This window comes from Syzygium oleosum, unplaced genomic scaffold (assembly GCF_021117445.2).
Source record: "Syzygium oleosum isolate NSW1041296 unplaced genomic scaffold, Sole_v2.1 Sole_v2.15, whole genome shotgun sequence".
Taxonomy (NCBI): domain Eukaryota; kingdom Viridiplantae; phylum Streptophyta; class Magnoliopsida; order Myrtales; family Myrtaceae; genus Syzygium; species Syzygium oleosum.
In genome coordinates this window covers 1,879,526-1,895,525 of record NW_026607499.1, presented here as the reverse complement: position 1 = coordinate 1,895,525, position 16,000 = coordinate 1,879,526, and the positions used below count along the sequence as shown (strand labels likewise).

At 40.6% G+C, this 16,000-nt stretch overlaps 2 protein-coding genes across 2 annotated transcripts; one reads left to right on the top strand and one right to left on the bottom strand.

The window, feature by feature from the left end:
• Positions 1-1,037: 1,037 nt before the first annotated feature.
• LOC115678021 (transcription factor TCP9) lies at positions 1,038-2,333 on the top strand. Its single transcript, XM_030601295.2, has one exon. The coding sequence runs from the start codon at positions 1,115-1,117 to the stop codon at positions 2,150-2,152; it is 1,038 nt and encodes a 345-aa protein (XP_030457155.2). The 5' UTR covers positions 1,038-1,114; the 3' UTR covers positions 2,153-2,333.
• A 2,818-nt stretch (positions 2,334-5,151) lies between these two features.
• LOC115677986 (subtilisin-like protease SBT4.14) lies at positions 5,152-13,391 on the bottom strand. Its single transcript, XM_030601237.2, has 10 exons — positions 13,146-13,391; positions 12,966-13,057; positions 12,603-12,700; positions 11,667-11,810; positions 11,479-11,584; positions 10,774-11,287; positions 6,758-7,077; positions 6,383-6,491; positions 6,026-6,239; positions 5,152-5,746 (listed from the first exon to the last, which is right to left on the bottom strand). The coding sequence occupies exons 1-10, from the start codon at positions 13,245-13,247 to the stop codon at positions 5,187-5,189; spliced, it is 2,259 nt and encodes a 752-aa protein (XP_030457097.2). The 5' UTR covers positions 13,248-13,391; the 3' UTR covers positions 5,152-5,186.
• Positions 13,392-16,000: the final 2,609 nt, after the last annotated feature.

Sequence of the window (16,000 nt, the reverse complement as noted above, 5' to 3'; positions counted from 1 at the left end):
TTTTGGTCTACTTGTCTGGTTCCTCTAATATTGCCTTTTAGTTTTAGATACAAACTAAGAAACAAGGTCAAGAAAATTGTGAAATAATTATAATAATAACAACAATAAATTTACACTCCCTTGGTATAAAAAATTTATATTTATAGCTTTCACTTAGATAATCCATATGTGGAGTATTTGCGCTAGTCCCTGTTCTCATCCTTTCCTCCCTAGAAGAAATAAAACAAATATCTTTTGGAGAAATGTGCTATGTCTTTAATGCGATAAGCATATCTTATTAGGTTAAAATTAATTTATAATTCATGCCAGTTACGTAAGTTTTAAACAAAGAAAAATTATAAAAAAAAATGTCAGGATGGGAATGAACTTTTTTGTGAAAAAAACTTGAAGCTTTGTAACAAATTCCATGTAACTTTTTTATGATAATCCGTATCATAATAGATTTACCCCAATATTTTGACCCATAGGCATTTTGTCTTTTCCTTTTTTCTTTTTTCCTTTCTTCTTCGGCGGAGGAAAGCGGCGAGGCGGTCCTCGCCGGCGGTGGGTTAGGCGAGGCCTCGTCGGATCTGTATGAATTCATTAATAAGCTATAATTTTTTTCAAGGTAACATGGAAATTTTAGTCATAAACTCTTGAAATTTGTATAGTGTTTCTTATCTAGCTTGAAAAAAACTTGTGAAATAAGTCCTAAAACTTGTCAAATTGGTTCAATCAAGTCCTTCAATTGATTGTACTTTTTGAAAGTTTTAGGACTTGTTTACACTTTTGTGGTAAGTTTTAGGACTTGTTTGCATTTTCGTGATAAGTTTTAGGGCTTATTTGCACTTTTTGAAAGTTTTAAGACTTAAGTGCATTTTCATGACAAGTTTTAGGACTTATTTGCACTTTTGAAAGTTTAAGACTCAATTATACTTTTACGATAAGTTTTAGTATTTCTAGTGCACTTATCCCTATAATATACATATACTTTTGAAAGGAAATTTGTGGTCAACAGGTCTCCCTTATTCTTATTATAAGCAAGCTCCCTCCTTCCTCTCCATATCCATCTTCCAGTTCTACGTTTTCATTTCCTTCGCCTCTTCCTCAGCTCAGCAAGCGTTCCGTTCCAGACATGGACGCGACTCGGGAGCACCAGATCGGCGAGCACGAGGAAGACGACGACCACGACGGCGCGACAACCCTCGAGTTAAGAACCGACGGTGGAGAGCATTCCGCCGCCGATGATCAGCCCCGAGAGCACGGCTCAACCGCCGCCACCGTCTCCTCGACGACGCCGCCACCTCGTCGGCCATCCGCTCTCACGCTCAAAGAAGAGCCCGGGAGAGAAGAATCCCGTCAGCAACTGCGCGCGATGCCGGCGGCGTTGCCCTCGAGGCGGTCGACCAAGGACCGCCACACGAAGGTGGAGGGCCGGGGACGGAGGGTCCGGATGCCGGCCGCCTGCGCCGCCCGGATCTTCCAGCTGACCAGGGAGCTGGGCCACAGGTCCGACGGAGAGACCATCCAGTGGCTGCTCGAGCGCGCCGAGCCCGCCATCATCGCCGCCACCGGTACCGGCACCGTCCCCGCCATCGCCATGTCCGTCGGCGGCACTTTCAAGATTCCCACCGCCGCCACAGCGGCCAAAGACCCGGAACCCGGCGACCCGCCCGGCAAGAAGAAGCCAAAGCGAACCACGAACAGCGACTACGTCGACGTCCGTGAGCACATGACCTCGCCGAGCTCAACGATCCTCGCACCGTCGACACAAAGTCACCAGCATCACCACCCCCACAACCACCACTTATTCCCTCAAGGTTTAGTCCCCATGTGGGCCATACCTTCGAGCGCCGTCGCTTCCGGAGCTTACTTCGTGATCCCGCACGTGGCCTCCGCCCCAGCACCGGCGGCGCGGCCGATATCGTCGTTCGTGGCCGCCATCCAACAGTACGACGCGACCGTGGCCACGAAACGCGCTGCCGAAGCTCAAGGGAGCGATTCGGTATCTCAGGAGATAGGCGGTGCCAACATGAGGTCTGACGCCCCGGGGCCGAAACCGACGAGAGCGGCGGCGGCGTCGGTCATGGCGCCGAGCTCGGCGGCGACGGCGAGCGCTCCTCAGGTGCTCCGGGATTTTTCCCTGGAGATCCGCGATAGGCGAGAGCTTTAAGCAGGCGAACCGCGCAGCGAAGCATTAGCGACGACGCCCGGAGGCAAGGTTGGCGGCGATTTTGGGGTGGCTTCCGCCATTGACGGCCTCGCCGGAGCATCAGGAGCGACGGCATGGACCGGCTCGACGTCGGAAGTGGCGCTCTCTATTCCGGCTCATCGGGCTTCGAGAAAGGGCGCACGTGGGGTCACGTGAGGGGCGCTAATAAAGGTTCGCACGTGTGAGGTCCGGGTGGGGCCTACATGCATCCTAGTTGGTGGGGGTTAACTTTAAGACATGGCGGACCGCAATACTCGCACTAAATTGGTCAATGAAGTTTGAATTCCAATTTTTTTTTTCTTTGCAATTGATGTACTTTGCCTTGCCGATCAATTTTCTCATGAATTGCCGACGTGGCGGGCAAGCGATCCATTTTCCGAATGCCACGTCATTGCCACTGGATTCAATGTTAGCATTTCCTCAAAAAGAAAAAAAAAGTTTGTCGCATAATCAATATAAAATCTGGATAATTTGGCGATTAAATAAAAGTTTAATAATGCCGACTTGTAGATCTCACTTAATTTTTAGTGATCGCTAACGGACTTTATCCGACAATATCGCTTTCGATGATGATGGGGTAGATTGGCCCATGATACATTTAAATCCTCATATTACAATAGAATATAGTTCCAGAATCTTACTAAAATAAAGTCTTACAGAATCGCCTCTATCGTCCACATCAAATAAGTTAATAGATAAGTCTTCTACAGTTATTTCTCGAGTGAAAATTATTTCGAATACAAATATACGATCGAAGTCGGGTCTTGATTAGGCGTTGAGTTGCTTGTTATTATTGAGAATATGTATGCAATTGAAATTGACTAACTTGCCAATAGGCATGCGGCTTTGCTGGTAAAGGGTTTGTGGGGTGGGGACTTTAGTATCACGGGTGCAGGGTTCGACTCGATCTGCAAGAGGCAGAGCAAAAGGTCAGAGAGCGAGGAGAGTTAGAGATAGGACATACCAAAAAACAAAATTGATTAACTTCGTAATATCCTCTTAAAAAAACTATATTAATATATTTGGGTAGTGTCCGGCTATTTCATTTCGGGATTAGATTGAATCGGAAAAAAAAAAAAAGAAAAATTTAGCGCGTGTATTTCTTATGAATAAAACAAATTTTTTTATTACAATCATGTTGGGGAATCGTGTGGGGGCCCACCCAAATCTGGCGCTCATGTCATGTGATGGCGGGCGGGGGGACCCAAGACGACGTCGCGCGTGTGGGGCCCCCCAGAGGAGGGACCGCCCTTCGCTGTTCACAAGGCGGCTCTGCCTCACGCCAGCGGCGGCCAGCGCGGTGGTCCCCGCCCCCACCACCACCACCACCCGCCGCGGAGGGGGGTCCGCTTCTTGGGGTTGGTGGTCCGATCCGGAATTTACCAAAATCACATTATTAAACAAAATTCGTACAAAAAGTTCAGTTTTTGATGACGGTGTGCTTAGCTTAACCGGTTTAGGGATGGAAGCGGGATAGATATGGTAAGGTCGAATTCGTCCCGAAACCATCATGTTTCTCCAATCTCGTCTCTTTTAACTTTCGATTATCCTCCAAATCCATCTCGAACCTGTGACGGCATTTGAGATGAAAATCCAAACTCGGCATTGAGACGAAATAATCGGGGCCCTCAACTTAGGACATTTTTAGTTATATGTATTTATCTAACTAAATACATGATGAATCACCTCAAATTGCAAACACAAGCAATTTTTTAAAAATTTCACGCATTAAATCTCTAAATATTTGAGTTCAATTATTATAGAAATAAAAAATTTAGTAAATCTAAAATGAGAGTCGGGCTTAAAAGGTGGGGGTTTTTAAACTATGGTAGATTATGATTAGTTTTGTTTTGGGGGTTCACAGTAGTTTTGTTTATTTAACTGAATTATGTAAGCACCGTGGATGATTAGTTTTTAGATAATCAATGCGCATCGGATTCGGTTATCGGTTTTCGAGCTTTAATATCCTATAATTCATAGGTTTTTTTTTCTCGAAACTTGAAACTCATTTACGTCCCATTAGGTTGCGTTTGTCGTCGGGATTTTTAAATATGATGAAGCCCTGATAGATAGGATAAAGAAATCCCAGGATTTTCTTCATATCCTGTTCACCGCTTTGGTGGGACTACGGATTTAAAGTCGGATAGGATAATTTTTATTTTTATTTTTTGCTATTAATGGTTCCGAGGAGTCGGTGAAGGAAAAAAAGGCGTAGAAATTTTTTTGGTGAAAGCGCACAAGGTGTGGGGATGAAGATGACGAGCGAGTGAGTATAGTTTTACTGGAAAAATAGGCATTAGAAATCTATCCTAGTCTATCCCACCCTTCCCAGGATTTTTTATCCAGGCTATATCCGGGTCATATCCGAGGCCTTTATCACATCCCTGGGACCGTCGCAAACGACGAATAGTGATAAAAGCATGCTCCTATCACCGGTTTTATCCTGATCGACCAAACGTAACCTTAAAGTTTGTGAGGTGTCGGATACCCTATCATATCCGCCCCGCTCCATCCCTTCACCGCTAGGTAAAGATACATACTTTCCATCGAAGTATTCCCCAAACGAAATTTAGCTCTAACAGAAAAAAATTAACCAGGATAGATCAAAATATTTTAGATGAAGAATGACGCCACCACTAATCCCTTTACTACCGTCACAAATCCAAAATTGTCTCTCTACCAATTTTTCTCAAAATGGCTCTTCTACTTACTGAATAGGATCACTGTTAGTCCTTCGAAATACAAGTGTCAGGTGAACGCATTTATGGTATGGCACCAGGCATTGGATACATCATCAACACATACTTTAAAGGGGTAGACATTTATTTTAAGTTTATAAGTAAAGCGCTTTCTACACTTGATAAATGAATCATTAATCATCAACAGATTAACCCATGAATGTACATACGCTCTACATATCCATAGTCTCCTTTCTTTCCTTATATCTTCTTCTCCACATGCCTTCAATTTTCAGTTTTATCAGTCCATTCCCAAGTCAATCCGCTTCACGATCGAACCGGATACCGTTAATCACTATCGGGCTCCTCACGACGTGACTCGAGCTTTTCCACGCGAGCGAACCGGACACGACCCGGTTCTCCAACGCCGGCTCCGCCTCCACCACAACCTTGAAGCTTCTCTTTTGCATCGCACGAGTGAAGGACAGGCTCGTAGGCTTGACCACAATCTTCACACCTCTTGGAGCTCTAACCGTGGCATTGTACATGGACCGAGCAGGACCGACATTCGTGACCGTCCTCACAAAGACTCCAATGGTTGGTTCTCGGCTGTTTCTCAGCGTGAGCTGCATAGTGGGGTAGTTGAGTGAATCGTATCCGAGCCCGGGGACCAACGAGGAGCAGTTTACGGTTCGGCCCGGGCCGAGCAGGACCTGCAATGAAGACCCGGGATAGCCCTCGCTGCAGAGGAACTGAATGTAGGACATCTCGCCCATGTCATACACTAAGCCCGGGTTGAGAGCTCGGATTGGGTTGAGCTGGCCGGCGCCGTAAGCGAACTCGCCATCGGGGTTCATCCTCCGGCTCATGGGTTTCGCTTATCGATGAGGGAAATTGAGACAGTTGGAAGTGTGAGCTATGATGGAATGAAGTATTATATAGACAAACCTTTAATCTTAACATGAAGCTTATTGTACTTGCTTTATAAGTTGTCATTGGCATAATCTTCCATTTGATTTATTCATATCCATGATGATTGCTTTAAATTCGACTATATGCAGGTCATCATCTAAGCGGGCGCTAGTCGAAATAAATAGTTTCGCCGATCTGTGTACAAAACGAAAAGCTAAGTAAGATACTAATCCGTCACATATACCTGTGGTCATGATGGCTGATTTAATAGCTGCAGGACTCCAGATCGGGTGGAAAGACTTGACGTAAGCGGCTACACCGGCGACATGAGGGCACGCCATGGATGTCCCGGACATGAGATTGAATTTCGAGTAACGAGTGTCGCCTTTCAGCCCAGTCAGCGACCTCATCGGCGTGTACGATGCCAATATGTCGATCCCTGGTGCTGCAATATCAGGCTGCGTTTCCATAGTTCATGTCAATTGCATATGCAGAAGTAAAATAACTTCAAAGCTTCATAGGATCCGAATTCGGCATTCATCTCTATTTTTTTTTCGGCGAAATGAAAAAGGAGGTAGTTTGCAGGTCAAACAAATCGGACCTTGAGAATCCGCTGAGACCCCGGATTTGGACCCCGAGAAGAAAATGACGCGACGAACGGAGCCGGTATTTTCACTTCCTCTGTTCTGTGTATTACTGCTGATGGAGATCTAAGCACCAGACCAAAAGCCATATGAATGTGATAAGCTAATCTTAGGTGGATTTACGTATGTTTTTTCGGAAGCGCGAATCCAATGAGATCGCACAATCCAAAGCTTATATAATGTCAATGTTAGTGTGCATATTCTTAATCAGTTGATTCCCTCTACAGCTACAGTACGGTCATAGCGTCGCCGCGATTATGCAACTACAGCGGTGATGTGCAATTTGCTAAAAACTTCACCTAGAGCACTTGGTAAATCTATTCAGGACTTGCCTGGTAGAGTGAATGTACTCATCGATCGCCTTGCCGAGAGTACCGTTCACCATGGTTGACGGGGCCATGAAGATCTGAGCGGTGTCCAGGAACTGCTGGCTCTCAATGATAGCGCCGATCCCTCCGCTTCCTTTGACGACAAAGTCGACACCCAGCATCGCAAACTTGCAGTACACGAGCTTCCCTTTCACTTTGACCCGATCCAACGAGTTGTCCATGCAGTACCTTGCGCTCTCCTCGCTCGAGTTTGCCGCCGCGTCCGCCCCGCTCACTAGCGGGTAGAGTTTCTCCTTCGGATCGAACGTGTTCACTCCCACTCCCTGCAGTAGGCACACTCCGCGAATGAAAAACATAAGTTCACTAGACATACAAAATACAACGATGCTATCTAACCAGCGAAATCGCGTAAACATTAGCAAATAGCAATTTTCTATTGTTCCCATACCAAAATAGTTTTTTTTTTATCTGGGTAAATTTTAATAAATGTTGGTAAGTTAAAAAAAAGCCAGTGGTAGATAAATGACAAATGATTTTTTTTTCAATTAACTTATTGTTAACTCACAACAATTTTATGAAATTGCCAACTTTTCTTGACAGTTTGCAATTAGCAATTTTTATACTTGCAACAATTTTCTCCCGTTACATTATCACTTAGTAATGATTAGCAACTCTCATTGAGTTTCTTATAGACATTTTATTGTTATTCTTTTTTAAATTTTCAAATTTTCTCGGTGTTTACAAGCTTTTGTTTGCATTTTTTGGCAACACATTAAAACTAATAAACTCTATTCATATCTCTAATTAAGTTACAAACAAGTTTTGGCTTACAACTCCCATTTGAGATACTTACCAAGTTTATTTTTCCCTTAATCACCAATTTTCTCATTATTTACCAACTTTAATTTACCTTTCTTATATATGCCTTAAATTTACCAATTATTACATGAAATTACGTAGTTCAACTTAAGCGATTTGTCAACTTTTCGCTAATTAAGTTATCAATTGATTTTAGGTCATCAAATCTTATTTGAGTTAGTTACCTACGTATATTTTGTTCTTTTAACTTAATAAATTTTCTGTTGAAATATTTAAATGGGAGAAAAGTTGGTAAGTCACTCATGTAAATGTTGATATTTTCTATAATAGTTGGTAAATTTAAGATATTAGCGAGGAAGTTAAACAAAGATTGGTAAAAGGTAAGAGAAGTCATTTTTTTTATAGAAGTAGAGAAAGTAATTTGATGAAAACACGAAATAAAAGTTTGTGACCAACACAAATAAGAATTATTAATACAAAATTAGTTGGTAACTTGATCATAGAATATGGTTAGTAAGCAAGGCAAATCTAAGTGGTAACTTGATATAATAGATTCAACCTTACGCCCCGTTAGATGTTGGTAAGCAACTCAACTGAGATTATGTAAGCCAAAATAACTTGGTAATTTAATCGGAGAAGTTGATAAGTCATACAAAAAAATGTTGGTAAAAGTTTCGTACTGTACTTGATAAGTTTAGGCTTCGGTAAAAAAGATAAATAAAAGTTAGTAAAAAATAAGAGTTTTTTTTTTTGTCAGAGATAAGAGAAGTTGGTAGTTTGAACAAAAATTAATATAAATATTGGTAATTAACTCAAATAAGAGTTGGTAATGCTATATAGTCAGTAACCTAATCGGTGAAAAGTTTGTTGTCACTCTAATTTATCGAGTAAAGTCCCTACATATTTTCAAGACGGCAAAGCATTTTGTATGAATTAATACTTGTATTTGGACAAAAGAACACTACAAGTGCCATAACTTATGTACGGCGCTCACTTTGGTGCCATAAGTTTTTTTGGATCACTTAAGTGCTAAAATTTTGAAAAACGATCACTTAAGTGCCAACTCCGGTGCCGTACACAATTTTTCGCCGGAAATCCGACGTTGCATTTTTTATTAATTTCTGAAGGCGACGTGGCTCGCCGGAGATTGGCACTTAAGTAATCGTTTTTCAAAATTTTTAGCACTTAAATGATCGTTTTTAAAAAATTTTAGCACTTAAGTGATCGTTTTTCAAAATTTTAGCACCGAAGTGATCCAAAAAAACTATGACACTTAAATGATCATTTTTCCTCCGACTTGGCACCAAAGTGATCCGAAAAAAGTTATGGCACCAAAGTGATCTCCGTTACACAGTTATGCACTTATAGTATCCTTTGCCCTTGTATTTGAGTGTGCAAACGAAATATTCTCCACATACAAAATTTCATATGCAGATGATGCAACAAAAGGACACGTGTACTAGTGGTGTGCTTCTTTGCTCTGCAAAAAGATAACAAGATACTGAGTGAAAAGTGCTCAGAGTTGGAAAGACTTTTGGTGAATAAACGAGGGACTTGTGATCGTCAATGTGCTTGGACGGACCAAATAGAAGGACATCAACTTGGACAACATTGAGTATATCAATATGTTAGGAATAATATAAGTGTAGAATGTGAACAGATTGGGATTTGGTGAAATTGTCAAGAATCAATAGACGGCATGGTAGGGGAAGTTCATGCTGGAGACTGAATGGACAATATTCCACGTACATGGAAACGGAGAACTAGCTCTAGATCAATTTGTCTCAAATGCAAATCGGTGCTTTGGCTAAGCAGAGTAAGTGACAGGGGGAAGCACGGGTAGTTTTTATCTATTTTAGGTAAAGTCCATTTATTAGCTGGAGAAAAAAAGTTCTACCCCATTTGAATTCTTCAACATGCTGAGGAAGTCTCTAACGCAATATAAATGTTTTAAAGTCGGACTTGAACGGGTACGAGGGGATAAAAATGCTCTGAAAGTTGTGTTTACTTCTACATAATTGAGAAATATCTTGTGAAATCCGAGTGTATTTTCCAAGAGAGTGATAGCATACTCGTTGTAAGAGAGTACTTCGAGCATAGAGTAAATTGTGTACTTGTAGAGTAAGCGATAGTCTCTCATACAGAGGTAACTTCATTTGTAAATGTTGTCAAAAGGCTGCAAGGATTGCCCAAGTGAACACCTAGCTTAGTTTATGGGCCGTTAGAGTTGGGAGAATGGAATAGGTCAAGTGGAGAGATCGAACCACTATAAATTGCTTTGCAAACCCTCCTATCTCTTGCTCTTTTTACAATTCTGCTGACAGAATATATTTGCTTTGTAGAACATATTTTATCTACAGACACTGTTTCATCCTCTACAAGTTATTTCGCGCGAACCTTAAGCAACCAATTCACCCCCTGTTGGTCGTTAAGTTCAGTCCACTTCATAATGAAAGTTGGTACATAAAAAGAACACTTTTTTTTTTTGTCAAAGACAAGATAAGTTGGTAATGTACAAAAATAGATAAATATTGGCAACTAATTCAATTAAAAGTTGGTAACTTTTTTGGAGAGAAATTGGTAAATCTCTGTAGTTGAGGGAGGTGCTTTTAAAAAGAGAGTTAAAAAACTTAAAATTTTAGTAAGTAAGGCAAATAAAAGTAGTAACTCAATAGTTAAGTCGGTGATTTTTTGTAAATTAACAAATAAACGATTGGTAAGCAAATCGAATTAGAGTTTGTTACCAAAACTAGTTGGTAGCTTAGTTGGAGAAAATCAATAATAACTCTAATTTTTTTTTGGTCGAGAATAATAACTCTAATTGAGGTTGATAATTTTCTAAAAAGAGTTGGTAAGTTTTGAAAATCAGTAAGACATATAAAAGGAATAACTTGTTCGGGAAAATCTAGTAAATATAGAAACATTCAAATAAAAGTTGTTAAGCAATGCCAATAAGAGTTGGTAAACCGAAACTAGTTGGCAAATCTATTGGAAGAAAAGCTGATAAATCACACACCAATATAAGTTGTGATATATAGAAGCTAAAGCACTTCAATAACCTAGAGATTGCCATAATTAACCTCCAAAGAAGTTTAATGAGGCCCGAGTATGTCCATGACTATAACAAAAAAAAAAACAAAAAAAAATTAGGGACCATTTACGAAATAAAAACGAAATTATCAATAAATCTTGATACTTACCCAAAGGGTCCTCCCATTTCCCAACTGGACTTTGCTCTGAAACTGCCTGTCGATGCCGCTGGCCGCCACCGTGACAAGCCATGGGGCATGGTTCGCGACACTGGCCAAGTTCGGCCCGTCATTCCCGGCGGAAGTTGCGGTCAGGATCCCTTTCCTCATGGCGTGGAATGCACCGACCGCTATGCAATCCCTGGTGTAGCTGGGCACCGTGCCACCGATGGAGATGGAGATGACGTCGACGCCCTCGTGTATGGCGGCGTCGAACGCCGCGAGCAAGTCCATGTCTGAGCAGCCCGAGCTGACCCAGCACACCTTGTACATGGCCACTCGGGCCCACGGCACCGCCCCCCGCGCGGCCCCGCCGGCGAGGCCGAAGAGGTCCGCGTCCGGCACGACGTTGCCAGCCAGGGTGGATGAAGTGTGAGTCCCGTGGCCGTGCACATCGACGGGAGATAGGATGTCATCCGGGTCGTGCCCGCCGTCGAGCTTGAAGTACCGGGCTCCAATAAGTTTGCTAATAGAAAGAAAGAACCAAATTAATTAGAAGTCTCATAGTAATCAGCTCCTCCATTGAACACATGCATAGTTGCAAATTTGGTCAGAAAACAAGCAACTATATAGTTGCATTGGTGTGTATTAAATTAAGAAATACGATTTCACTATTCTTTTGTATTTTGGTAAGAGGCATAGAGAAAAATTAATTACTTGTTGCACCCTGAAAAATTAGCAAAGCGACCACAACTTCCTTTCCACTTGGACGGTGGTGGACCAAACCCTTTATCAGCAAAACTGTCAGATTGAGGCGTGATTCCTGAAATGTCACGAGATATGTTTAATAATTGAAATGATTAATAAGCAAATTCGAAATATGAAATCGATTGACAAATTACAACCTGTGTCGAACAGGCCCACAACGATGTCGTTCTCCATCTTCGGATTTCTTCTGGCCGTCTGAGGAAACCCGACGAAGTCCCACGATTTGGTCGTGTGGAGCTCGTGGTATCGGTTGGGGAAGACAGAGACCACCTCTTCTAGGTCTGAATAGCAGCATCTCAACCACATTATTAATTACTTAATCTCATTTTAAGTCAAGCATACATGCACGATAAATATTGATTGATCGGAGAATTATATAGATTTCTCTCATTTGGGTATTTAGGATGCGTTTATTTTATGGAAAATGAATGATTTGGAAAATATTTTAAAAAATAATTATTTGTATCGCTTATAAAAATGAACGAACGAAGAAAAATTTCGTCGTCCACGAAAATATTTAGACATAAATTATTATCGATAATGGAAACATTATTCATTGACTCACTATTTAAAGTGATGCAATTGATTATTTTTAGGAAAATATTTTCTAAAATATACATTTTCTGTGAAACAAACGGAGACTTAATATGTGCCTTTAATGGTACTAATATGTTAGCAAAAACCTTATGTAAATAATAAATAACTAGAAGAGTTTTGATTATTAATAAAACTCTTTCTAAACTTTGCGATGGCAACGGCTGTTTAAGAGGCGGCGTGGTGTTGACAGACCGTGACATGGATGACATGACATCACCGTGATTTTATTTTTCTAACTTGGATAGTAATCTTCCACATAAGCGCCGCATCAACATATTTAACCGTTCCGTAATAGAGCATCATGTGAGCAATTTCCGTCCATGAAATTAAAGGACTCCTAACATTGAGCACATTTTGAAAAGTCGAGGTACCCAATTGAACGAAAAACGAAAATTTAAGTACTCGATTGAAAAATGAGCAAAATACAGACTCTTGAGCACAATTTATGTAAACTGTTATTCGAGTAGTAGGCTTACTTGATAACTCTTCAGCCTCATCTTCGGACAGCTTGGCAGCAAATGCGTTGAAACTTTTGGTGTAGCTGTAGACCAACGACTCTTTTGCCGCATCGTCGCTATGCAGCAAGAGATATGGAGTCAGCATTAGAGGGTGTGAAGAAGGTAATTTGCTTATCTTTTTTCCCCCTTAATTTCATAAAGTATAGAAGCTGGTAAAGTTCTTTATGCGATTAATTTGATGACTTATGTCGATAACCACTCCATGTCCTGGGTTATTGCATAGGACCATTAGCTTCATTTATCAAATTAGCACAATAATTAATTCTCTTGAAGCATGGTAGTGGTTGATTAATAGAGAAAAAGAGAGAGAGACAGAGAGACCTTCCCTTGAGAGATGAAAGGAGTTGCAGGTGTGACTGAGCTGCATGTTCTTCATTTTCGTGACTATCTCCCAAGTAAACAATGTAAAACTCCTGCACAAATATTTATCTTTAGATTCAAAAGTAAAAGCCAGACGAGAAAACGAGAAAGAAAACCCATGAAAAAGAAGGGCAAGCACACCTTATTTTTGTTTCCATTTGTCGCAGCCACAGAGCCTCTCAAAATCAGGAGAGAAACCAAGTGGCAGAGAAGAAACCAGAGACCAGCCTTTCCTCTTGACATCTCTCTCTCTCTCTCTGTCGCTCTCGCTCTCTACATTTGAAGAACTTCGTGTCTCTCATGCAGGGACTCTTTCGCTGTACTTATAGGCCACAACCTAAGTTGGAGGATCGGCGTCACAGGCTGATGTTCGTGTTCGTGTTCTTCTTCGGTTACGATTACGTACGCTTGTTTAGCCTTAAAGGAAAGGTCATACGAAAGCAAAACCGGTTTTCTGGTTTCACTCTCCTCTCATAACCAAAAGGGTCATTGTCGTCTGCTACTGGGATTGCTTCTCTTGGAGAAACTTGTGATTATGAATGTTGTTCGTTGCTTGCTTCTCTCCTTCCTGTTCCGACGTCATTGCTTTGCTTGTGAGGGATAAAATTTTAATCAAAGACCACGTTAACTTAGCCAGTCGGAGTCAAATATGCTTAGCCGGAGAGAAAGTACATTGTGCATCGGAGATATATTACATAGACATAGACCGAGAAGTATTTTCCTTATCTCTTCTCCCAATCCGCGTCGTTTATGACAGAAATGCCGTAGTCGTTCTTATCATGAAATGTGGTGTGTTAGGTGCGGAGTGCTAGACATCATCATCCATTAAAGAGCCCAGAGGAAGGTAGAGAAATTTGGTCACTTCACTTCACGTTTCTTCTGTTGCTGTAAAACCACATGAAGAAGGCGTCAATCGGAATCCAAAGAGCTACAAGTATATTTCCTTTTTTCTTATTCACTTCAGATTAATTGAGGAAGTTGCTTTGAAACGAAGACCCCATGTTTGAAGGGAAGAAACGAAGAGCCCCTTTTGATCAATTGCTTCCCTTTCCCTTAGATTGTAATTCAAGCAAACGAACTTTGAAAGCAGAATAGACCGTTTATCATTGCTTAAGAGCTGCTAAACCAGGGTTTACTTAAATGCAAATCACTTTGCTTTTACTTTGCTTCCTATTATCTCAAGAAACGTTTCCTGTAAGAAAGGTTCATGTCATGATGACATGGTCTCAAATAGGGCCAGCACCCTGTACTGTTGTATTATCTTCATGTCGGTTATTCGTGCTTTCGCGAGTACATCCCCAAAAAATGGGTGAAAACCTGTCGATTCGTGTCGGATTCTTGCGAGGTGTCAGGAATTATCACTCTAAGTCTCAAATGATCCGAATTGATATAATAACCATTACCCTGTATCCAAACGCTTAGCGGAGAAAATCGATCGATGTTAGATTTTTTTCCGGGAATTCATATAAAAAGTCAGTTTGTATGTATATATATTAAAGTGTGAATATTCGTTGAAAAGTGAACGACTATGTGATGTAACTTTGTGATTGACGTAAATGTAAGGCAATGTAACTTAGATTTATGAGGATAGCACTTCTTTTTTAGCCATGATCTTGCATAGAAGCATTTTGGCCCAAGAAAACTAAGTAGTGCTATACAGCCCAGCATGATATATGGTGGAATGAAATAGGCCCATTGATGAAGATGGGTTCAACTAATCCAATTTATAATCCTATCCAAAGAGTCCATATGCTTGTGCAAATTGTACCTCAACAAGGTCTAGAGAAAACTACAATTTGCATAATTTATTATTGTTGACCAGGGGATTTATAAATTGAGTCCTAAATTTGAACTTTTGTATTAATTTACCCCCTACACTTTCGCAGCTCGTGTTAGTTTACCGCCGTCGAATGATATGCATGGTTAATTGAATATTTAGGCTATAGATTTTGAAATAAATATTTTCGGGTAGATCTCTACCTTCTTCTTTTTTCACATCACGTGCTAAATGAATGGATTTTAGAAAGAAAATGAATAACAGTAAGAAGTTGAGGCAAATTACTGTGTATTTTCGAAGTGCAGGGAACAAAGTGAAGCAGGAGCTATATCTAAAGACAAAATTGAAACGGAGCACAAATTCTGGGGATAATGTTTAGGGCCTATTTGATTTGAATTTTTAAGTAAGAAAAGATACCGATTCACGTTAGCAATGACAATGGAAAAATCATCTTAGCTTTAAAATATGCAAAAAAAATGCGTATAACTTCAATAATCTTAAATGTCCTCACGGATATAATTTTAATATGGAAGAGGTAGTTGACATTCGTATAACTTCAATAATACGAACATTTAATCTTAAATGTTCTGTAATAGAAATGTAAAAAGGCCAAATGACAAAATTAGATTCCAACATTTTCAAAGGGATTTTAATTTTATCCCATCTTTTAAATTACGTCAGAAAAAAAAAAGGACCGATCTTTCCAATCTGTTTAAAATTTAGTGAAAAAAGCTTCCACAGTAAATCTCTCGTCCTGTCCATGTTTCGTGGTAAAAAAGAAAGAAAAAATTAGGGTTTTTGTTTCTTGGAAACAGCACCTTTACACGTACGTTGGGGACGTGCCCTAGATTCTTCATTTAGAAGACAGAAAAATAAAGTAAATACATAGATGCACGTAGCTCCTGAACCCGATAACATGGGAAAGGTAGACCGTTATTCTCGACTTTCCTATTGGGCGATCTTTAATTCTCTTGCTTTTTTTTTTCAGTTTTTAAGTTTAGTGATTGAGATGTTACTACTCGAATATTAAGAACTTTGGGTAATTCTTTTACTTAATTAGAGTGCTTGGAAATGATCTTACACGCTTTTTTTCCCATTAAATTATCAACAAGGATAATTGAAAATGAGTAATGTTAATGATTTGAATCGCGACCTTGTAGCTATGTATTATAAGATAACAAGCAAAACGACCATAGTACAAAAAGGCTTGAATCGGTAG